The following is a 23,078-nucleotide window of genomic DNA, read 5'->3' as shown; positions in this document are numbered from 1 at the left end:
GCGCGTTCTCGTGGAGTTTATGCTCAGCCAGGACCAGAAAAACGAGGAGAGGAGGCAGCGGCGGCGGCAGCATGATGAGGACATGGACACAGACACGGATACAGAATTCAGTGAAACCACAGGCCCCGGTGCTTTGGAGATCATGTTGTTAATGGGGCAGATTCTATCCATGGAACGCTGATTCTGGGCCCGGGAAACAAGCACAGACTGGTGGGACCGCATAGTGTTGCAGGTCTGGGACGATTCCCAGTGGCTGCGGAACTTTCGCATGCGTAAGGGCACTTTCATGGAACTTTGTGACTTGCTGTCCCCTGCCCTGAAACGCCAGAATACCAAGATGAGAGCAGCCCTCACAGTTGAGAAGCGCGTGGCGATAGCCCTGTGGAAGCTTGCAACGCCAGACAGCTACCGGTCAGTCGGGAATCAATTTGGAGTGGGCAAATCTACTGTGGGGGTTGCTGTGATGCAAGTAGCCAAAGCAATCACTCAGGTGCTGCTACGAAAGTTAGTGACTCTGGGAAATGTGCAGGCTATAGTGGATGGTTTTGCTGCAATGGGATTCCCTAACTGTGGTGGGGCAATAGACGGAACCCATATCCCTATCTTGGCACCGGAGCACCAAGCCACCGAGTACATAAACCGCAAGGGGTACTTTTCAATGGTGCTGCAAGCACTTGTGGATCACAAGGGACGTTTCACCAACATCAACGCGGGCTGGGCGGGAAGGGTTCATGACGCTCGCGTCTTCAGGAACACTACTCTGTTTAAAGGGCTGCAGCAAGGGACTTACTTTCCGGACCAGAAAATAACCGTTGGGGATGTTGAAATGCCCATAGTTATTCTTGGGGACCCAGCCTACCCCTTAATGCCATGGCTTATGAAGCCATACACAGGCAGCCTGGACAGGAGTCAGGAGCTGTTTAACTACAGGCTAAGCAAGTGCAGAATGGTGGTAGAATGTGCATTTGGCCGTTTAAAAGGCCGCTGGCGTTCATTATTGACTCGCTCTGACCTCAGCCAAAGAAATCTCCCCATTGTTATTTCTGCTTGCTGTGTGCTCCACAATCTCTGTGAAAGTAAGGGGGAGACCTTTATGGCGGGGTGGGAGGCTGAGGCAAATCGCCTGGCTGCTGATTACGCGCAGCCAGACACCAGGGCGATTAGAAGATCACACCATGAAGCGCTGTGCATCAGAGAAGCTTTGAAAACCAGTTTCATGGCTGGCCAGGCTACCGTGTGAAATATCTGTTTGTTTCTCCTTCATGAAAACCCTCCCCCTTTACTGACTGATTTTCTGTAAGGAACCCACCCTGCCCCTTCCCCCAGCTTTCTTTCAAACCAAATAAAGTCACTATCATTTAAAAATCATTTATTCTTTATTAATAGATTAGAAAAAGAGGGAGGGAACCCGGGTGGTATTTGGGAGGAGGATTGCTGGGAAGGAAAAAGCCACAAAGAAAAGGTTAAAAAAATGACAGCCTTTTGCTTGGGCTGTCTACTGGGGTGGAATGGGAAGGTGTACGGAGCCTCCCCCCCCCGCGTTCTTACACGTCTGGGTGAGGAGGATACGGAACATGGGGAGGGGGGAGGGTGGAACAGGGGCTGAAGCGGCAGTCTGTTTTCCAGCAGCCGTTCCTGAACCTCCACCAGACGCCGGAGCAGCCCCAGCGTTGCATCCTTCATCCTCTGGTCTTCCTGCCGCCATCTCTCATCTCGATCGTCTCTCCTCTCCTCACGTTGGTCCCTCCTCTCCTCACGTTGGTCCCTCCTGTCCTCACGTTCACTGACTTCTTTCCTATACTTTGAAACTGTTTCCTTCCACTCATTCAGATGAGCTCTGTCACTCCTGCTGGATTGCATAATTTCAGAAAACATGTCCTCCCGCGTCTTCTTCTTACGACGCCTTATCTGTGATAACCTTCGGGATGGAGGAGGGAGGCTTGAGGAATTTGCAGCTGCTGTAGGGAGGGGAAAAAAGAGAGAATTGTTTTAAAAGCTACATTTTGCAGAACAATGCTTATACTCTTTCACGGTGACCAACACTGTTCACATTACATAGCACATGTGATTTCTGTGCAAGGTCGCATTTTGCCTCTTAATGCTGAGTGCCTGTGGCTTTGCTGCTAGAGATCAATCACAGGTCTGGGCAACAGAATTCGGCTTGCATGCGGCCATGGTAAGCTTCAGCGCCGTCCGTGCTTTCCAACATACCAAGCATAGCTTGTAGAGTGCTGCAGAAGCCTGGCCAATCTCAGCCAGTTGGGGGGGGGGGCAGTGTGGTGGTGCTTGTCTGGGCCCCTTCAGGCAAGTAGAGTGCTGCGGTTTTTCTGTTAACATTCAGCAGCACCAGAAAACAAACTAACCCTGCAGGAAGATCCCTGCAGGCACCAAACTACCCACCCCCCCGCCGCCGACCCCCCCCCCTCGCCATGAATTCTCTGGGATGATCACAGTACCCTCCCCCCACCGCGTGGCTGGTAACAGGGAAGATCCCTGCTAGCCAAACGCGAAAAACTCAGGGCCAATTTCCCATCTGCGCTTGGCTAACTGCAGGGAAGGATTTATTTTCCGCCACAGGCAAACAGCCCAGTAGGAACGGCCACCTCTGTCCCCTTAATTAAGTTCCCGTATTTCAACCAGGTTACCAGGAGTGATATCACTCTCCTGAGGATTACACAACAAGATAAAGAACGGATGTTGCTTGAATGCCAGCAAACACCGGGACCATACGCTGCCAGGCTTTGTCAGGCAATGATACCAGATTACTTGCTGCAAGCATGGCGTGGTCAAGTGTCCTACCATGGAGGAGGGAATAAGGATGCACTGCCCAGAAACCTTCTGGCAAGGCTTCCGGAGTACCTCCAGGAGAGCTTCATGGAGATGTCCCTGGAGGATTTCCGCTCCATCCCCATACACGTTAACAGACTTTTCCAGTAGCTACAGACTTTTCCAGTAGCTGAACTGACCGCGAATGCAAAGTCAGGCAAAGTAATCATTAAAAACTGTTTGCTTTTAAAACAAGTTTTATATTTTAAAAGGTAAACTCACCTGAGGTCCCTTCCATGGGGTCAGAGTCTTGGGTACTGGCTTGGGAGGCTTGGGAGGGTACTTCAGTCAGGGTGATAAAAAGATCCTGGCTGTTGGGGAGAATGGAGTGCTGTGTGCTCTCTGCAAGCTCATCCTCCTCCTCCTCCTCCTCTACCCCATCGGCAGAATCCTCAGGCGTCGAGACTATCCCCGACCCAGAATCCACGAACAAAGGTGGGGTAGTGGTGGCAGCCCCCCTAGAATTGCATGCAGCTCGGCGTAGTAGCGGCATGTCCGTGGCTCTGACCCGGAGCGACCGTTTGCCTCCTTTGTTTTTTGATAGGCTTGTCTGAGCTCCTTGACCTTCACGCGGCACTGCTCAGAGTCCCTATTGTGGCCTCTCTCCATCATGCCCTTGGAAATTTTTTCAAAAGTTTTTGCATTTCGTCTTTTAGAACGAAGTTCTGCAAGCACTGAATCCTCTCCCCATACAGCGATCAGATCCAGTACCTCCCTCACGGTCCATGCTGGTGCTCTTTTTCGATTATCAGCCTGCATGGTTACCTGTGCTGATGAGGTATCTGTGGTCACCTGTGCTCTCCACGCTGGGCAAACAGGAAATGAAGTTCAAATGTTCGCGGGGCTTTTCCTGTCTACCTGGCCAGTGCATCCGAGTTCGGATTGCTGTCCAGAGCGGTCACAATGATGCACTGTGGGATAGCTCCCGGAGGCCAATACCATCGAATTGCGGCCACACTAACCCTAATTCGAATTGCTAAAATCGATTTTGGCGCTACTCCGCTCGTTGGGGTGGAGTACAGAAATCGATTTAAAGGGCCCTTTACATCGAATTAAATGGCGTCGTTGTGTGGACGGTTACAGGGTTAATTCGAATTAAAGCTGATAAATCCGAATTAAAGTCGTAGTGTAGACCAGGCCCTTTATAGCAACACACTAAGACCTTGACCCTGCAACATTTATCTGAGTAACTCTACATATGTGAGTAGATTTTTAGATTCCAGGGCCGGAAAGGACAATTGTGATCATCTAGTCTGATCTTCTATATAACACAAACCATAGAACTTCCCCAAAATAATTCCTAGAGTGTATCTTTTTAAAAAAAATCCACTTTTGATTTAAACATTGCCAATGATGGAGAATCCACCATGACCCATGTTAAATGGTTTCAATGGTTAATTTCTCGCTGTTAAAAATGTATGCCTTATTTCCAGTCTGAACTTGTTTAACATCAACTTTCAGCAATTGGATTGCGTTATACCTTTATCTGCTAGATTGATGATCCCATTATCAAATATTTTTTCCCCGTGTAAATATTTATAAACTGTGATCGAGCCCCCTTTAACCTTCTTGTTGTTTAGCTAAAAAGATTGAGATCCTTCTATCACTTTAAGGCATGTTTTCCAATCATTTAATCATTCTGGTTGCTCAATATTCCAGCAAAGGTAGCACCAGTGCCAAATACAGAGGTAAAATAATGTCTGTGCTCCTACTTGAGATTCCCCTATTTATGCATACAAGAATTTCATTAGCCCTTTTTGCCACAGCATCAGACTGCTGGTAGCTCATGATCAGCTGATTATCCACCACACCCAAATCTTATTCACTACTTTCCAAGATAGTCACTCATCCTGTATGTATGGCCTACATTCTTTGTTCCCACCATGTATAAATTGACACTTAGACTTATTAAAATGCATATGTTTGCTTGCATCCAGCTTACCAAGTGATTCAGATCACTCTGTCAGTGAACTGTCCTATTCATTATTTGCCACTCCCCCAATTTTTGAGTTTTCTGCAATCTTTATCAGTGATGAATTTTTGTTTTCTTCCACCTCACTCATGATAATGTTGTAGGGTGGGGCCAAGAACTAATCCCTATGGCACCACATTAGACATACATGTGCTGAATGATGATTTTTTGTTTATAGTCTCATTTTGAGACCTATCAGCCAGTTTTTTGTCCATCTAATGTGTGCCTGTAATGGGGTTCACTCACCGTAAGAGCGCCTCCTTGTGACCAGGCATGGTATAGCTGTTTTCTTCCCGTTAGGCACCCCCTGCTGATGGTCATTCCATTGGTGTAGTCATTCCTCTTCCCGTAATTCACAGTGCTCTCTCTTCATGACCCACCCCTCCAACTAGTCACTATATAATGCCCCTTTCCAAGGTATTAAAGTTTCACCAGATCAGCTGTCTGGATGGTAACTCGAACAATCCTCTGCCACTTTCCTGTTGCTGGTAGAGGAACCCAGGCCCCCCGTCTACACCATGTTCCAGCCTTGGAATCCTATGAACATCAGCCAAGGTCTACACAGTCCCCATCCTGGCTGGTATTTTCACTGGGCTTCTTCCTACCGGGGCTTCTCAGGCTGTCTTTCCCCACAACTTCTCTGGGATTGACCCTGCTTCCAGGGGTAGGATCCCAGGACTTAGAGCTCTGCGTGGATACAAAATTTATATCCGTGGATATAAATCGGTATCTGTGGAGCTGCAGTGCTCTACTGGGAACCACAGCATCGAAAGCAGCAGCATGTCAGGCCGCTGCTCCCAGGAGTCAGCGCCCCACTCCGGCAGCTGATCCAGCATGGGTGTACCACCCTGAGCCCCGCACACTGGGGTGGGCATCAGGCTCACCAATAGCTGTTCCTGGTTGTGCTAGTGTGTGTAAGTGGCTCACAGGCTTCCAGACAGGAGTCCCTTCCAGACAACGTTCTGCGTCTCCTCTCTGGAGGCATGCGAGCTGCTTGCACACACTAGCAGCACCAAGGACAGCTGCCAGTGAGCCTGGTTCTCCCCATCCCGTGGGCAGGGCTGGAGGCAGAACAGCCATGCCGGAGGAGCTGCCAGTGTGGGGCGCTATCTCCTGGGAGAGGCGGCCCGACGTGCTGCTGCTTTCACCATGCAATTCCTGCAGCTCCTCGGATATCCGCATCCATGGATATATATATTGTATCTGCGCAGGGCTCTACTTATTCTCCATCCTGGGTTTCCTCCTTCTTACCTCTCGGCTCTAGAGAATGACTACAGTCTCTCTCCCGGCAGCCCTCCTGCTACTACTAACTTCTTGTTTTTATAATCCTTTCCTAGCTTCTCCCCCAGCTGGGCTTCATCAGTAATTACTCTTTATAAATCCCTGTGCCTCCCAAGAGATTCAACTGTGTAGGTTAATTAGCCCTTTTTGGGCCACCTTAACCCCTTCAGGGCTGGTGTGGGGTGAGCACCCCATCATAGTGCCATGTTGATTTTATATCATTGTAGTTTTTTAATCAGTGTCATGTGCTACCAAGTCAAATGCCTTACAAAAGTCTAGTATATTATAATCAGTATTACAGTCTTTACCAATCAAACTTGTAATCTCATCAAAAAAGCTATCAAGTTAGTTTAACAGGATCTGTTTTCCATAAACCCATGGTGATTGATATTAATTATATTACCCTGAATTCTTTATTAATCGAGTCCTGTATCAGCTACTCCATAATCTTGCCTGAGATCGATGTCAGAGTGGCAGGCCTGTAATTACCTGTCATCCTGCTTACTGTTTTTAAACATTGGCACAACCCTAGTTTTTTTTTCCAGTCCACTGGGACTGCCCCCATGTTCAAGACTAATTGAAAATCAACATTAATGGTCCAGTGAGCTCTGCAGCCAGCTCTTTTAACTCTTAGATGCAAGTTATCCGGACTGCTGATTTAAAAAATGTCTAACTTTTAGTGATGATTGTCATAACTATAAAGGGAAGGGTAACAGCCCTCCTGTGTACAGTACTATAAAATCCCTCCTGGCCAGAGACTCCAAAATCCTTTTACCTGTAAAGGGTTAAGAAGGTCAGGTAACCTGGCTGACACCTGACCCAAAGGACCAATCAGGGGACAAGATACTTTCAAATCTTGGTGGGGGGAAGGCTTTTGTTTTGTGCTCTTTGTTTTGGGGATTGTTCGCTCTTGGGACTGAGAGGGACCAGACATCAATCCAGGCTCTCCAAATCTTTCTGAACAAGTCTCTCATATTTCAAACTTGTAAGTAAACAGCCAGGCAAGGCGTGTTAGTTTTTATCTTTGTTTTCTCAACTTGTAAATGTACTTTTTTGCTATAGTGTTTATCTCTGTTTGCTGTAACTTTGAACCTAAGGCTAGAGGGGATTCCTCTGGGCTCTTTAAATTTGATTACACTGTAAAGTTATTTTCCCTCCTGATTTTACAGAGATGATTTTTACCTTTTTCTTTAATTAAAAGCCTTCTTTTTAAGAACCTGATTGATTTCTCCTTGTTTTAAGATCCAAGGGGTTTGGATCTGTATTCACCAGGGAATTGGTGAAGAATCTCTCAAGGCTACCCAGGGAAGGGAATTAGCTTTGGGAATGGTGGCAGCGGACCAGATCTAAGCTGGTAGTTAAGCTTAGAAGCTTTCATGCAGGCCCCCACATTTGTATCCTAAAGTTCAGAGTGGGAAAGCAGCCTTGACGCTGATATTTAACTAGATATTAGTGGAATGGAAAGAGTGTTATGATATGATTACATCATTTGTTTTTCCCCCAATACAGAGCAGAAATATTGAACGCTTTTGCCATTTCCGTATTATTATTAATTCCCCCATTTTTGTCTCATAATGGCCCAATACTCTTAGGATTTTTTATGTTTCTGATGTATTTTAAATATCACCTCCTTATTATCCAGTTTGAACTTGTGTGACTACTCAGGTATGTAGAATTACTTGTGTAAGTGTTTCCAGCATTGGTGCTTAAGTAGCAGAATGTATTGGTGTGCTAATTTTCCTTTCACTATTTTTTTCATTTCCAAAATTACTTTTTTTTTTTTTTTACTTATTTCCGTTTTAACCCTTTTTATTGTAATCTAAAATGCTAAACCATGGCTTAAAGTGCGCTTTGGAACCATTAATTATTATTACACTGCAAATGAACGATTCAAAGGAGAAAATTTATTTCAAAGCACTAAGCTAATTATAGCATAAATTCAGTAGCATAGCTTCCTTCACTAATAGAAGAGAATAAACCATAACCTTCACATATTTTAAAATTATGAACTGCAAGTCGGTTATTGGAGTCCTGTAGATGATAAATAGTTTATTCTGATCAGTTGTTAAGCAAGGAAAAAAAGGGGTAAAGGGAATTCAAGTTTGAGAAACTGAACTTGCAGAAAGTAAGAGCAGAGTCCAATACAAGTCATCTGTGTTCAAGCACCTGAATGCACCAATGATAGGTGCTCTGTAAGCACTTAATCCAAAGCCCCTTGCAGTCAGTGATTAGACTCCCATTGACTTCAGTGGGCTTTGGATCAGGCCCTGAACTCCCAATGGGCTGAATCTGAGAGCTGTTCAGTACCCCCAACTCTGCTTTTGATGGGAGTTAGAAGTGCTCATTGCTTATCTATGGCAGCCCATGGGTCAGCTGCCAAAAGATTAGATACTGGTTTCTTGTTCAGTTTGAAAATAATCATGGTCAGAAAGGTTGTTCTCTGCTTACTATATGTCAAGTAAATGTTCTGCATCGTCATAGGATGGGGGGAAGAAGAATTAACCCCAGTCTGAGTCCTAAACTTAGCTCCATCTGAAATGTTAAGCAACATCTCTCAGCAAGGTCAGGAAATAAATGTATATTTTGCACCCCAGAAAAGATTAAATCTTGGATTTTTGTTTTCTAGAAAGAACGAAGAATAATTTCAACCCAGGGCCACAGATCTGACCTGATTCAGGAAAATATTTCCCTGGTTGTAGAGGCAGCATGTAAAGAAACACCCATCTGTGACCATTTGGAACCAGCTCTCAGCTGTGCAAAGGAACACTGCTCAGAGGCTCCTCCCAGGAGTTCATTGCAGAAGCAGTATTCTGCCACCAGTGAGGATATGAGGATTTCCCCACTAGTTGGCACTGCTGGTAAACCAAAGATGGACATGTCCGAGTATCTGAGCAAGTTGCGCAACAGAATCTGCAAGGGAAATCAGTCATTTGTTTCAGCTGAGCCAAGTATGTAATATATCTGTGTAGGCAATAGTTATATTTATTGATTTTTTTTAGAAACTTAGAAGAGGCAGGCGTGACTTACTAGTGTAAATACCTGAAGTAGAATGTATGGATCAGAGATCACACTGTCACTAAAACATTGCACAAATCTCAGAACAGTGCATGATGTGTACTATTGGAATGGATGGTCTTGTAGTTAAGGAACAGCAACAGGGAGACAGAATTTCTGGGTTCTGTTCCTTGTTCTGCAATTGACTCATTGTGTGACATTGGGCAAGTTACGCTGCTTGTTTCTGATCTTTAAAATGAGAGAAATATTTACCTATCTTAAGGAGATGTGTTGTGGCTTAATTCATTAATGCCTGAAAATTGCTTTGAGATCCTTTGGTAAAAGGTTCTATATAAATATAAAATCATATAAAGTAAGACTGGAAGGGACCTCGAGAGGTCACCCACTCTAGCCCCCTGCACAGAGGCAAGACCAAATATATGTAAACCATCCCTGAGCGGTGTTTGTCTAACCTGTTAATAAAAACCTCCAATGATGGGTATTTCTCAGTGCCCTTGGAAGCCTCTTCCAACGTTTAACTATCCTTATAGTTTCAAAGATTTTCCTAACATCTTTACCTTAATATCTTAGCTTCTTAATATTTTTATTTTACCTAAATCTCACTTAATGCAGATTACGCCCATTGCTTCTTGTCCTACCTTCAGAGGACATGGAGAATAATTGATCACCTTCCTTTTTATTACAGCCATTAACATATTTGAAGATTATAATCAGGTCCCCCATCAGTCTTCCTTTCGCAAGATTAAGCATGCCCAGTTTTTTAACCTTTTCTCATAGGTCAGGTTTTCTAAAGCTCTTATCATTTTTTATAGTTCTCCTCTGGACTCTCTCCAGTTTATCCACATCTTTCCTGAAGTGTGGTGCCCAGCATTGGACACAGTACTTCAGCTGTGTCCTAATGAGTGCTGCGTAGAGCTAGACAGTTACTTCCTATGTCTTAGCTTTGACATTTCTGTTAATACACCTCAGAATTATATTCGCCTTTTTCTCAACTACATCACATTGTTGGCTCATACTAAGTTTGTGATCCCCTGTACCCAGATCCTTTTCAACAGTACTACTGCCTCGCCAGTTATTCCTCATTTGATTTTTCCTTCCTAACTGTAGTATTTTGCACTTGTCTTTATTTATTTTCATCTTGTTAATTTCACACTAATTCTCCAATTTGTCAAGGTCATTTTGAATACTAATCCTTTCCTCCAAAGAGCTTGTAATGCCTCCCAGCTTGGTATTATCCGCAAATTTTATAAGCATGCTCTCCACTCCATTAGCCAAGTCATTAATGAAAATATTGAATAGTGCCAGATGCAGAACAGACCCCTGTGAGGCTCCACTAAATAAATCCTCCCAGTTTGACAGCGAACCACTGATAACTGTTATGCACCCACCTTATAGTACTTTCATCTAGACCACATTTTCTAGTTTGTTTTTGAGAACGTCATGTGGGACTGTGTCAGAAACCTTACTAAAATCAAGATATATCACATCTACAGCTTCGCCTCATCTACTAGGCCAGTAATCTTGTTGAAAGTAAGTGTGCATGTCTATGTAAAAAATCATATTGGAGTGAGTAAAGGATACAGTGTCAACCTTAAGTTTGAATCTCCTTTTTTTTGTGATCATTTAAGTCAGAACCATAGTGTTGCATTAAATGTAAGCTTATTTTATTCAGTGTCCTTTTTGCTGTTTTACTCTCCTGCCTCCCTAGTATCCCTGCAGATGCACATTAACATCTTTTTAGCTGAAGACTGGGTGGTACTCTTAGGAGCCTGTAAATGCCACTCTTAAATTAGCCAGTAGGGGTTGTGCAGAGCAATGGAGGTCAGTCTGCATTATAGTAGTTTCTTCACAGTCTTCTCTGCCCCTTCCAAGCCAATGAGAGAGACAGATACAGACACGTATATTTGTGTGTGTATGAATGTATGTAACTTGATTGCTTACATGGTAGTGCATAGTTCAACCCCAGGTCTACCAAGTCAGCATAACATCCTGTTTAATGGGGTTTAATTAAACCCCAGTGTCAATTGCAGACAGGCTTTTTTTTTTTTTCTTACCAAAAATCTGTGATTTGATAGGAGTTACAATTTATTCTTAAATCTGAGTCTTATAAAAATGCATTTTCCTCTTTAAAAAACAGGAGTACTTGTGGCACCTTAGAGACTAACAAATTTATTAGAGCATAAGCTTTCGTGGACTACAGCCCACTTCTTCGGATGCAAGCTTATGCTCTAATAAATTTGTTAGTCTCTAAGGTGCCACAAGTACTCCTGTTCTTTTTGCGGATACAGACTAACACGGCTGCTATTCTGAAACTTTTCCTCTTTAGTTGTTCTTTCCAGCGACGATGAAGGCTCTTCTGAACCAAAAGATTCAGAAAGGCTGGATCTGCAGCCCGTGTATGACGACACAACTGATAATAAAGAAACAGAGCAAGAGCCTGAGTTACCTTTGGCAGAAGAGCTATTGCAAGATGTAACTGAAGAGGAAGAGCAGCTCTGTGTAAGCTCGAAAGTTTCTCTCTTTCACCAACACAAGATGGTCCAATAAACAATATTACCACACCCACCTTGTCTCTCTAATATCCAGGGACCGACACGGCTACAATAACATAGGCTAAAACTGCTCATTTCCTTTATGCCTAAAAATGGGATTTGAATCTAAAGCTCATGGTAAAAGCAAGTTCAGTAACTCACTGACTAATTTTATACCATTGGGTTTTGTGTTGCTGTACTCAGTCTAACATCCCTGCATGTAGTCTTGTATCGAGTTAGAATAGACATTGCTGTCTTTTCCTATAGATGAAGTATTGCAACATGCCATGAATATTGGTTTTAAGTTGGATTGTGTGGGTTTGATGTGGGAAAAGGGATATTTGCTGCTACTCTACTGTATGGGTCTTATTTTGGGTTAGATCAGTTTGCAAAGGGATGGAGTTGAAAGAGCACTCTTACATTTTGATAAAGTGACACAAACTAGGAAGAGTGAGTTGCCTCTCACCCACTGAGAGGATAAACACCAGAACTGGTTCCTTAGTAATAATAACATATGTGTCTTGTAATATGGAAAACGTGTATGAAAAATAACTCTCATAAATAACTCTCACAACCGCAGGGGGAAAATATCTTGAGGTTAGGACTAAAAACTCATTTCAAGGACTGTATTAAAATATTTCTAATTGTATAGATTTCAGCTGAACCACTTGAAGATAACTCTTCCATAGACTTACCTTCCTGTAACACATCCAGTATACAGATGGGGCCAGCATTAGATATTAAGATTACTACGCTGTATATAGGAAACATAAAAGGAACGTCAACAGGTTGTGTTACGGTAAGTTGACTTCTGATTACTGTGATGGGTCTTTGGCTTTAAAAATAAAAACAAAACTTCTGCCATGTTCCACATGTTATAAATAGACTTCAAAGGATGAAAAGTCCTGAAAGAAGACTGATAACTCTGAAATTAGACCTGCACCCTTCCTACCAGTTGTTTTGATCAAGAGGTGTCCATGTAACTCATCACCTCCTATCTGTTGTACAGATGTGTACCATTCAGTAGCTGGAAGGCTGCTGATGTTTTCCAAGGAATACATGCTCTGAAGTTTTCAGAAAGCAAGATTAATATGAGTAGGCAGGGTACTTACATTCTCAATCATAAATCAAACTGGGACAATTTTTTAAAATCACAGCTGGAAAGCAAAAACTGGCCTGATCAGACGTAACATCTCTTGAAACCAAGAGCAATGGTGTTTTACTGGAATACTGCCGATCTTACAATAAAGTAACTCTTAATGTTTGTATTCCAGATGGACAGTGTGCTCCAAAACTTCTCATTTAAAGAGATGCGCTCTATATCGTAGTTTTAAAACAAAGAGCATTAAAACAGCACCAAAATCTTAATATGGACAGAGGGGGCAACATACATATCATGTTATAAAAAAATATAAACCAAGAAAGAGATTAAACCATAGCCCAGGTATGTTACGAGGTTATGGGATTTCCGCAATTCCCAGACCAGACTCGGTGTACATACTGCAATTAAAAAAAATCCAAGTTTTTGTTTGGACACATTTTTCAATTCTGGTTTATAAATTCATACTTCAGGACATTCCTTAGTAATAATTTCAGCTGTTTCCATTGCTAGTGTGCCCTGTGAAAAAGATTCTCATACAGTAATAAAATGTATCGTAAAAGTCTAATGAAATAAAGACTTGCCAAAATCATTCAAACTGTACTTTGTGACTTTCGTAGAATCAGTATCAACAGCTAGAATTTAAAATTTTTATCCTAACAGTTTAATTCTGTCAGTAGATTTAAGACTTCTTGCCCTAAGATGTGTATAAGATGCAGAACTATACTACCATGTGATTGCTAATACAAAAGTTCTTAAATTATCTGTATAAAACAACTACCAAAATTATTAAGTTTCATTAGGCTCCTGTATTCATATTTAGGCACCTATTTAAAAGTGACCAGGTTTTTAGGGGACCTGGGCCTCTTGCTAGCTACCATTGACTCCATGGAGATTTGAGATGCTGAAGCATCTCTGAAAATCAGATTGGAGTTATTTAGATGCCTTATTATGGATTTAGGAGCCTAACATTAGGCACCCTGGTCAAAAAATTTTTGCCTAAGTTTTCAAATCAAATATTTTTTCTTTCAGCTTATTCAGCTGAGCAGAAAGAGGAATGTACAGAAAATAAATGTTTGCTGTTTAATTGTTTTGAGCAATAATGTTGAAAAATAAACTAATTTTTACTGTTTTAATTTTTCCTTTAAGTTTACTACAAGGTATATTAAGATCCCATTTCAAGGTAAGATACTGTATTACATCATGGCCTCCTCTTAACAAAACCATGTGCAAAACACTAACACATTTTCTATGAAAACATTTTGTATAACTTACTGTTCTGCAAGCGCTTTCCCTCCTTAATTGTTTTCAATATGGCATTTAGACCAAAGTGAGGGAGTTCTTATGATACAGTAATTAATAGCTTAGTAGCTTTCAACTATTTCAGTAGCATCTGTGATATTTATAATGAGCCCATCACTGTTCTATCTCAGGCCTTGATCTTGCCAAGACTTAAGCAGCATGTGCTTAATTGTAAAAGCAAGTAGTTTCATTGAAGTAAAAGGGACTAGTCATGTACTTGAAGTTTAGCACATACATAAATTTTTGCAGTCCAAGTGAAATGTTACATGTTGGTGTTAAAGGAAATTCCTTATCAATTAAAGATAAGGAAGTATAAACCAGTATTTTAATGTTAAGTCACCTGTTCAGAGTATTATAACATAATGAGCATATAACCACTACTCAATGGAAAGTGTTACTCTGCCATTTTTAATTGATGACAGATGAATTGACTGAAAGAAGGGGAGCTGGGTTTCTGACACAATTGAATTTAAATGTAATAGCTAGAGAATTAATATAACTACAGCTATTCTTAGGGAAAATGAGTTAAAACTTTTATAAACCCACTTTTGTGCAGTTGTGCTTTCGTATTACAACTTTGTAACTTTCTGTTTAGAGTGCAAGTCTTAGAAAAGTAACTTCACATACTACTCATGATACACAAGTTTAATACAATGGCATTTGACTTTTATTTTGTGTGTCTTAATATGCAATAAATTTGTGTGTGTATCTCAGTGGTAAGACTTGCTTATTTTAAACCCTGTTTCCTACAGTGTCTCCTAATAAGAACATAGAATTGTCAGTGGATACCATACACCTAAGGAAGTTTGGCCTGTGGAGGAATAATGAAGATTGTCACTCTTCAAGGAGTAGCACTTTCATTTTCCTTTGGCTGTCTGCAGACTACGTAGAAAAGATTGAAACCCAATTGGAGAAGTCTGTTTTAAGCAAGCCATGTGAGTATATGATAGGGCTATTCATGGGCCCCTTTAAGACATTATGAAAAAAATTTGCTTGCTATATATAAGCATGCAGTCAGGTGGCTATCTCAGATTTTAAATGTTTGAGAAACAGGAGACCATTAATTATTTAAAGGCAAAAAGTGGTCAGTTTTGCTTTCTCAAAATTCATCTGTTTAGTTGGCTTTCCCTAAAAGGGGAAGTAAAATTAATCTAATGTAATGCAAAATTTCAACAAATTAATGGCATAGTCTAAAGCTCAGTGAAGTTGATGGGAAGTCATGTGAAAAGTACAGAAATACATGTGCCCCTTTGAACTGTGCAACATTGTATTCTGCATATGGATGGTGTGATAGTGTGCTCAGAAGGCCAGGCAGCCAACTGGTTAGCAACCTGACTTTTGGCCCCTTTCTTCTCTGACCAGGTGGTAGAGGTGCCTGGTTCTCTCACCTTAGACTGGAAAACTTCTAGCCTCAACTTGCATCTGGGTCTCAGTCTGTAAGGGAGTGTGGTAGGGGGTCCTGGGCCGTGTGTGATGCAACATCGGCAGGATGCTCCTGGCAGAGTCCAAGTCTGCTGCCTTGACCTACTTCCTACTTATGTCCCTTCAGTTTGGGGCATGGCTTCTCTAGTCCAAACAATTTGTAGTGGCTCGCCTGGAGTAGCACCCCCTTGTGGACCTTTTGTGGCATCCGGTCCCTCTGAGTGGGGACAGATGTAAGGTTAGAGTGTCCTAGTCCCACAATGTCTTTTACAGTCAAATCATAACCTTTCACTCACTGCTAGATGGTCCTCAGTCTCCTCAACAGTCTCTCTTGATCAGGGCTACAGTGCTTCTCCCCCCAACAGCTGTCACGGCTGTCAGGCTTGTATTGAAGCTACCCCCTGCCTCTCTTTGCTGGTCCTGAACTGAGCCAGGTTCTTTCTCTCCTTCTCCCTTTAGACCTGTCATTGGCTGTAGATATGTGGGGGCTAGCTGGACCTATACACTCTCTTTAACTCCTTTTCTGCTGGTGGGAGGTTTCTCTGCTCTATCACAGATGGCTTTCAAAATCAGGCTGACTATAATAAGTATCTCTTTAAGAGCAGGTATGGTGTTCTCCAGGGATTCTGTCTTCTGAAGGTGAATGTGCAAGAAGAATATCTTGGAAGACAGCAGGAGATATTTTGATTCTTCCAAAATGTGATGTAACACCGTGGTGCAATCTTGTTGGATCAAATAGAAAAATCCCACAAGAGGTCAAATGCAGATAGATTATTTAACTTGTTTATACAGCCTTTTAGGCAGGGATTGTCTTTGTTTTGTAAAGCACCGAGCACATCTATAATGCCATGCAAGAAATAATGTGGGGATATAATTCTCCTTCATACATTCAGAGATCTTATAAATTAGGCAGGAATGAGGGAATAATTTGTCTGATGTAGCAGCTCTGACTTGGAGATGATGAGCCACATTACTGTTGTTTAAAAGAGAGAGAATAGGAAACAGGATGAAAGTCAATAATTGAAGTGACATGGAGAATCTCTCACGACTGGTCTGAGCCCACAATATTTTGACTCATAAATGAGCAACTGCATGACCATTATTAAAACTGTAGTGTCAATAGTCCTTGAGATTCAGTAGTACTTGTAACCTATAAATGTGCTTTCTTCTATTTAAAGAGAGAATTTAGGGTAAGCATTAGCTTTTATGCATGGAATGGGAGTTTTGTAAAGTGAGAAATTGAGTGAGGCCTAGTCTACGCTAGGGAATTAGGTTGGTTTAATTATGGGCAGGTCTACTAGTGTAGATGCGATAAAATCAATCCCTGATTGTGCTCCCCGTTGACTCCGGAACTCCAGCTCGCGAGAGGCGGAAGCGGAGTCGACGGGTGCGGCAGCGGTCAACTCGCCGCCGTCCTCACGGCCAGGTAAGTAGACCTAAGATACGCCGACTTCAGCTACGCTATTTGTGTAGCTGAAGTTGCGTATCTTAGGTCGACACCCCCCCACTCCGCTAGTGTAGACCTGGGCTATGTCACTTGGAGGTGTGAAAAATCCATACTCCTGAGTGACACATTTTTTAAACCGTCTTAACCACTGCCATAGACAGCAGTAGAATTCTCCCCTTGACCTAACTACCGCCTCTTAGGGAGGTGGATTACCTATGCTGATGGGAATTGTTCACTGAAGTGCTACAGCAGCGCAGCTGCAGCAGTGCCACTGTGTCGCTGTAGTGTTCTGTGTGTAGAGGTACCCAGAAGGATCTGGGATCCTGCAAGGTGGGAGGGTTCCAGAGTTCAGGCTCCAGCCCAAGCCCAGAAGCCTACACTGCAGTTAAACAGCTCTGCAGTCCAAGTCCCCCGAGCCTGAGTCAGTTGGCAGGGGCCAGCCACGGATTTTAATTGCAGTGTAGACATACCCTTACAGCAGTGGTTCCCAAACTTTAACAACCTGTGAACCCCTTTCACTAAAATGTCAAGTCTTGTGAACCCCCTCTTAAAAATAATATTTCCAGGGATTTTCTCCTTTACCTGAGTATAAATTATAAAAGCAGTGATCTTGGAAATATAATTTTTTGTGTGACATGCTTATTACCCACTATGTATTATTAAGTATTATTTATCATTACAGTATTTTTACTGCATTATGAAAACGGCAACACTCTTCCAAGATTTCACTTTTGTAGCTTGTATCACTTCGAATAAGCCTATTATAAGACAAGGCTCCTATGTTTCATCAAGGAGTATCAGATGTGAAACAGCATGAAGGTATTTAAGGAGCTAACTCAAAGAGTTCCTCCTACACAAGCATTCAGGTCTTGAGCAGTCCAGGCAAACAAGACATGTTACAACAAAGCTTAAACTTATTCTTCATAATCATTTTAAAAACAATACTAGCTGCCTATTTAATTTTAAAAACAGCAAAAAATATCAACCTTCAAGACTCCTTATAAGAAATGGAAAAGGGAGGTGAAGTCTCCTCAGTGTGATAGATCTGCTTGCTTTGATCTGCTTAGCTCTTGGAAGTCTAGGGGCTCCGGGCTGCTGGCCCTATGCTGCCCGGGGACCCTAGAGACAGCTCTGTCCGTCATTAGGGAATTTTTCCCTGAGAACCCCTTGTAACATTTCACGAACCCCAGTTTGGGAACCACTGCCTTACAGAGACAAGGTGGGTGAGGTAATGTCTTTTACTGGATCAGTGTCTTGGTGAGAGACAAGCTTTCGAGCTACACAGAGCTCTTCTAGGAAACAGTGTCATAGCTAATAGAAGGCAGAACTGATTGTTTAGCATAAGTCATTAACACACATTTCAAGGGGCCATTCAAGGTGAAGTGGCTCGATAACATCCCTCCAGTCATTGGGGGAGGGGGTGGGGGGAAGGAGCACCATGGGGGGTAGAGGTTGTTAGTGGGATAGATTGTTGTAATAAGCCATAAATCCAGTGTCTCCCTTCAGTTCGATTTTTAGTGTCCAGTAAAGTTATGAATTTAAGCCCCCAGGCTCATCTTTTGAAGGTGATGGTGTGTAGGTTTCCTTTGAGAATGAGGACTGAGAGATCAGATATAGAATGATGGCTTTGTGAAAAGTGTTCACCTGTAGGTGATACGGTGTTGTTGTCTCTCATCGTTTTCCTGTGTGAATTCATTTGAGAGCATAGTGATTGTCTGGTTTCACTCACATAGGTGTTGTTGGGGCATTTAGTGTACTGGATCAGGTGTACACCACATGTTGTGATAGGCATGTGTAGGACCCAGGGATCTTGAAGGATGTGTTATGGGAGGTGTTGATCATCGTAACAGTGGAGATATGTCTGCAGGTTTTGCATTTGTTCTGGCAAGGTCTGGTGCTGCTTTGAGTTGATGTATCCTGTTCTGTGGGTAGCTTGCTTCTGATGAGGAGGGTAGGGGGTTGTTTGAAGGCCAGAAGAAGGGACTCAGAAAAGATTGCTTTCAGGATGTAGTCCCTAACGAGTACAGGTTGTAATTGATTTAGGCATTCATGATGCCCAGATCTAGTAAGGCTAAATCGCTTAGGGAATTCACATGCATTGAAATTAATGGTAATTGTAAATCTAATCCAGTAGACAGTTGTGACTATCAGCCCAAATGACTTTGAGGCATTATTGCAGGGGTTGGCAACCTATGGCACGCGGCTCGCCAGGTTAAGAACCCTGGCGGCCAGGCCAGTTTGTTTACCTGCTGCATCAGCAGGTTCGGCCGATTGTGGCTCCCACTGGCTGCGGTTCGCGGTCCCAGGCCAATGGGGGCTGCGGGAAGCGGCACGGGCGAGGGATGTGCTGGCCGCGGCTTCCCGCTGCCCCTGTTGGCCTGGGACAGCGAACCGTGGCCAGTGGGAGCCACGATCGGCTGACGCGGGAGGGAAACAAACTGGCTTGGCCTGCCAGGGTGCTTACCCTGGCGAGCCGCATGCCAGAGGTTGCCGACCCCTGCATTATTGTTTAATAGGAAACCTTAAGGAGGCACTATTAGGTATTTTATGCTTGGCTGTTTTGTGCCTGTTAAATTTAATTTAAAACTTTTGAAATGTAAATAATAACTTGTTTCAACAAATCAGTGCTGTGATCTGACAATTATAATCCATGCAACTATTGCTGAAGTTCTGCCATATCTCGTCAGTCTCAGTTAATGCTCTGCCTTTTTTCTTCTTACAGCCAAATCTAGCGAATTTGTTTTCCTTGAACTTGTCCAACCGCTCACGGAAAGAGAACAGATTAAGCTGAATGAGATGATTGCGGAAGTGAGCAAGAAAAACAGGTCACCAGATCTCTCTGACTTCTTGTCTTGGAAGCAGGCATTACCTTTGTTTAAGGACTTGTCGCCTGAGGAAAGCTCCTTTATGAATTGTTGCCAGGCTTCATTTCAGCAGCAGATGCAGAAGGACAGCGCTCCAGTTCTTGTGAACCCCCTATCTCAGGTTAATAAATGACTCTCAAATGATTCATTGAAGTCAAGTCACTTACTGCCAGTAGAGAAATCAAGCCATTTTCAGTTAACCACAGAAAATAAAAGTATCTGTTTCCATACTTAAGAATCGATAACCTTTGTTACAATAGTTACATTCTGCATTAAGTTCTAGATTGTCCCATGTTAGGATGCACAGGAGGAGGGTTCAAAGGGCCCTTTGCCATGGTACAAAACCTGTGCAAGAGCCAGCCAGACCATGTTTCTTGCATTCAGAGAAGCACAAGGATCCCATTCCTGCCTTCTGCTTCTAGGTGCGCAAGCCATTGTAGGGCACTGGGTTTATTGCGCAGTCTGGCCCTGATGCACATCTTAGAGGGAAAAATTGGAAGCTGAAAGTTCTGACATTTGGGGGATTGGTCAGTTCCATAATCAGACATATTTGTTCTATTCAGTAACAATATTGGTATAGGAAGGGTGGGTTGGTCCGAGTACAAAACTAGAAGTCAAGAGTTCATCTGTTTTGCTCCCTGCTTTTGTGATGGCTCTGTAGCCGTTGCCACGTCACTAAAGGCTTGATGTGCCCAATAACTGCAGCTCCCATTGAAGCCAATGGGGTACTCAGCACCTCTGACATTCTAGCCTTGTCCTTTCTGCTTCTATTTCCTTTTCAAAAAGGTGGGGATAATACTTCCCAACTCACATGGCTGACTAATGTTTGTAAACCATTTTGAAGAGAAAAGGGCTATATAGGTGTCACCTAGTCTTGTTGTCTATATGTGTGCTTTGGCTCGCAGATACATTTACCGCTGAACTGCTTATGTTGCATGTAAGTGTTAAATTCTGTTTTTGCTAGCCAGCAAGTAGGTTTTTGGCAGGAGAAGAAAGGGACAAAATATGAAGATTTAATGAATAATGAATTCATTGAATAATAAATGAAGATTTATTATAGATAGCAAAATGTACTTTTGTTTGTTTTACGTCTAGCGGCCTTTGCTGTGTGTTCACTTGTGTATAAAGATGATTTTTTTGGTTTAGGTTTTTTCTTTTTCTCTCCACCAGCAGGAACCAAAAGCAAATGTCACCAAGCCAAGTTATGCTCTATTACAGAAGCAAAATGGTGGTTGTTATTCCATTGCTCTGTCATCTAAGTCAGATGATGAGTGGAAAGAAATAAGAGAAACTGGACCAGTTCAGAAGTATGTATGCTTTATTTAAATTATCAGTTAAGAAAAAAGCCCACGATTGCAAATTACATAAGTAAATAGCCGGAATAAATTGATGACTTATTTAATGTTTGTAAACCACTTCGAGATTTTTGGGTGAAAGGTGCTATGTTACATGTGAAGTATTTCTATTGTAAGTTAACCAGATCTGCACTTTACTTCAGTCTCTCAGCTCTCATTGCCAATGGGAGAGAAGCGGGTCTATGCTCCATGCATTAAAGTTAAGATCATTTCATTAAAAGTTAATACGTGAAGTAAGGGCTAAATCCTGTCCCAGTAAAACCCCCATTGATTTCAATGGGACCAGGATTTGGCTCTAAATAATGTTTTCACTGTAAAACACTGTTCCTTCTGTCATGTTTGAGCTACTTAGCTCTCTGAGTGTCTTAAGCCACATTATTTATCACAAGATCTTTTTTGTCAGTCAATACAGCAATTATAAAACAGGATGCAGCAATATATTAGAAGATAACTAGCACCAAGCTCCTGCTGTATCTATGTCTGCTCTCAATATTAAATGGCAGATTTTTGTTAATTGCATCTAAGGCCTTATGTTTTACACAGTGTTGGAATTATTAATATTGATGCAGGTTATTACCATGGCACTAATTCAACCATAAATATCTTTATTAAATCCAAAGGCCAAATGGTATTTATACAGTTGCTTTAAACATGCCTAAAAAATCCTAAATAATAAGCAATTTACTACATCCAAATAGTAACAAAACATTCACAAGCGTTTAATTAAGATACTTAAATTTGGGCTAACCCTGGGATGCTTAGACCCATATTGGTTAGCTCAAACTTTGTCAGGCAGATATTAGCAATGAACCTTGAAGAATTTATGCTTATACCCTTAACAAACAAGTGACGTCATTGCAAATTATTGGACCTTAGCTAAGGCCCGATGAAGGAGTTGCTTACATAACCAATTTATTTATTGCATGTAGAACCCAGTTAACAGTATTTTATTTTGATTTCTGTAGTCCAAACTTTAAATAAGGTTAAATGCTTAAATATTGGTATTAAATACTTAAACATTTCAAAGGGTTACTATAAGTCTTAACACAACTCTTCTTTTTCATGATTTCATCCTTTTCTTCACAGGCTTTCAGCCTGTGACTCATGCTAATATCCCAACTCAGTTTAAAACCATAGTTCACCTACTTCTAACATGGGCCAGTATTCCTACATATACTCCATTTTAGCTGAAAGTTTAACACTGTTTTGTTTTTGTATGAGAGATTAAAAGTGGAAATGCTCAGTACACAGTTCAAATCAGGTAGCATGAGTATTGGCCTGGAGTCAAGTTTTTACATTGTAAATGTTAACTGCAGAGCTAAACCTTCAGCTGGTGTAAATTATATCAGTGTTGATTTAAATTACCTGAGAATCTGGCTTGTTGTATCTTTCCCCACTTAACACAGTCAATTATCATCAAATATTTTTAACAAATAGTTATTTTAAAAATCAGAGGGGTAGCCGTGTTAGTCTGGATCTGCAGAAAGCAACAGAGAGTCTTGTGGCACCTTATAGACTAACAGACGTATTAGAGCATAAGTTTTCGTGGGAGAATACCCACTTCGTCAGGCGCATAAAAATAACGCCTTAGGCTATAAGTGTACCATGTCCTTAGGTGGAAGAAATGTAGATCCTCTAATTATTATTATTTGAGAGAGTAATGGTAAAAGGTTTAAAGTTCAGAACCATGCTAAGTTACTGACCATACACTGTCCATCTGGGTTATGGCGAGTTTAGAAAGCCACTGTTTTACCAGCTTTTATAGAAAGCTGCTGAAATCTGAGAAATGTGTGTCTGCCCGCCATATGCTTTTACATGGGACACATAAGGGACAAGATTTTATAGCTGGCTTTAGTTGCATACAAAACCAGAATACCGATACTTCTTTTCCCCTGATTTTTGGAAACTGTCAGTTTCAGTCATTTCTGTATATTATTGACTCAGGTTTTGCAGTGTTACATTAT

The 23,078-nt window shown here is 42.1% G+C and overlaps 1 protein-coding gene across 7 annotated transcripts in view; it reads left to right on the top strand.

The window, feature by feature from the left end:
* Positions 1 to 23,078, top strand: part of SENP7 (SUMO specific peptidase 7) — a 78,928-nt gene that overhangs the window by 39,219 nt on the left and 16,631 nt on the right. For 5 of the 7 annotated variants that reach the window (XR_004648178.1, XR_004648179.1, XM_034790192.1 and 2 more), the window contains 7 exons: positions 8,706 to 9,027; positions 11,421 to 11,593; positions 12,278 to 12,424; positions 13,874 to 13,907; positions 14,779 to 14,961; positions 19,618 to 19,880; positions 20,906 to 21,066. Coding sequence is in view for 5 of the 7 variants with exons in the window: in XM_034790192.1 (XP_034646083.1) it covers positions 8,706 to 9,027; positions 11,421 to 11,593; positions 12,278 to 12,424; positions 13,874 to 13,907; positions 14,779 to 14,961; positions 19,618 to 19,880; positions 20,906 to 21,066 (1,283 nt within the window). In the remaining 2 variants the exon portion in view is untranslated. The remainder of the gene's footprint in view (positions 1 to 8,705; positions 9,028 to 11,420; positions 11,594 to 12,277; positions 12,425 to 13,873; positions 13,908 to 14,778; positions 14,962 to 19,617; positions 19,881 to 20,905; positions 21,067 to 23,078) is intronic. The other 2 variants (XM_034790182.1, XM_034790174.1) reach the window with 2 other exon arrangements.

The sequence above is a fragment of the Trachemys scripta genome, chromosome 1 (genome assembly GCF_013100865.1).
Source record: "Trachemys scripta elegans isolate TJP31775 chromosome 1, CAS_Tse_1.0, whole genome shotgun sequence".
Classification (NCBI taxonomy): domain Eukaryota; kingdom Metazoa; phylum Chordata; order Testudines; family Emydidae; genus Trachemys; species Trachemys scripta.
The sequence above is the reverse complement of the archived record's forward strand: the minus strand, read 5'-3'. Positions and strand labels throughout refer to the sequence as shown.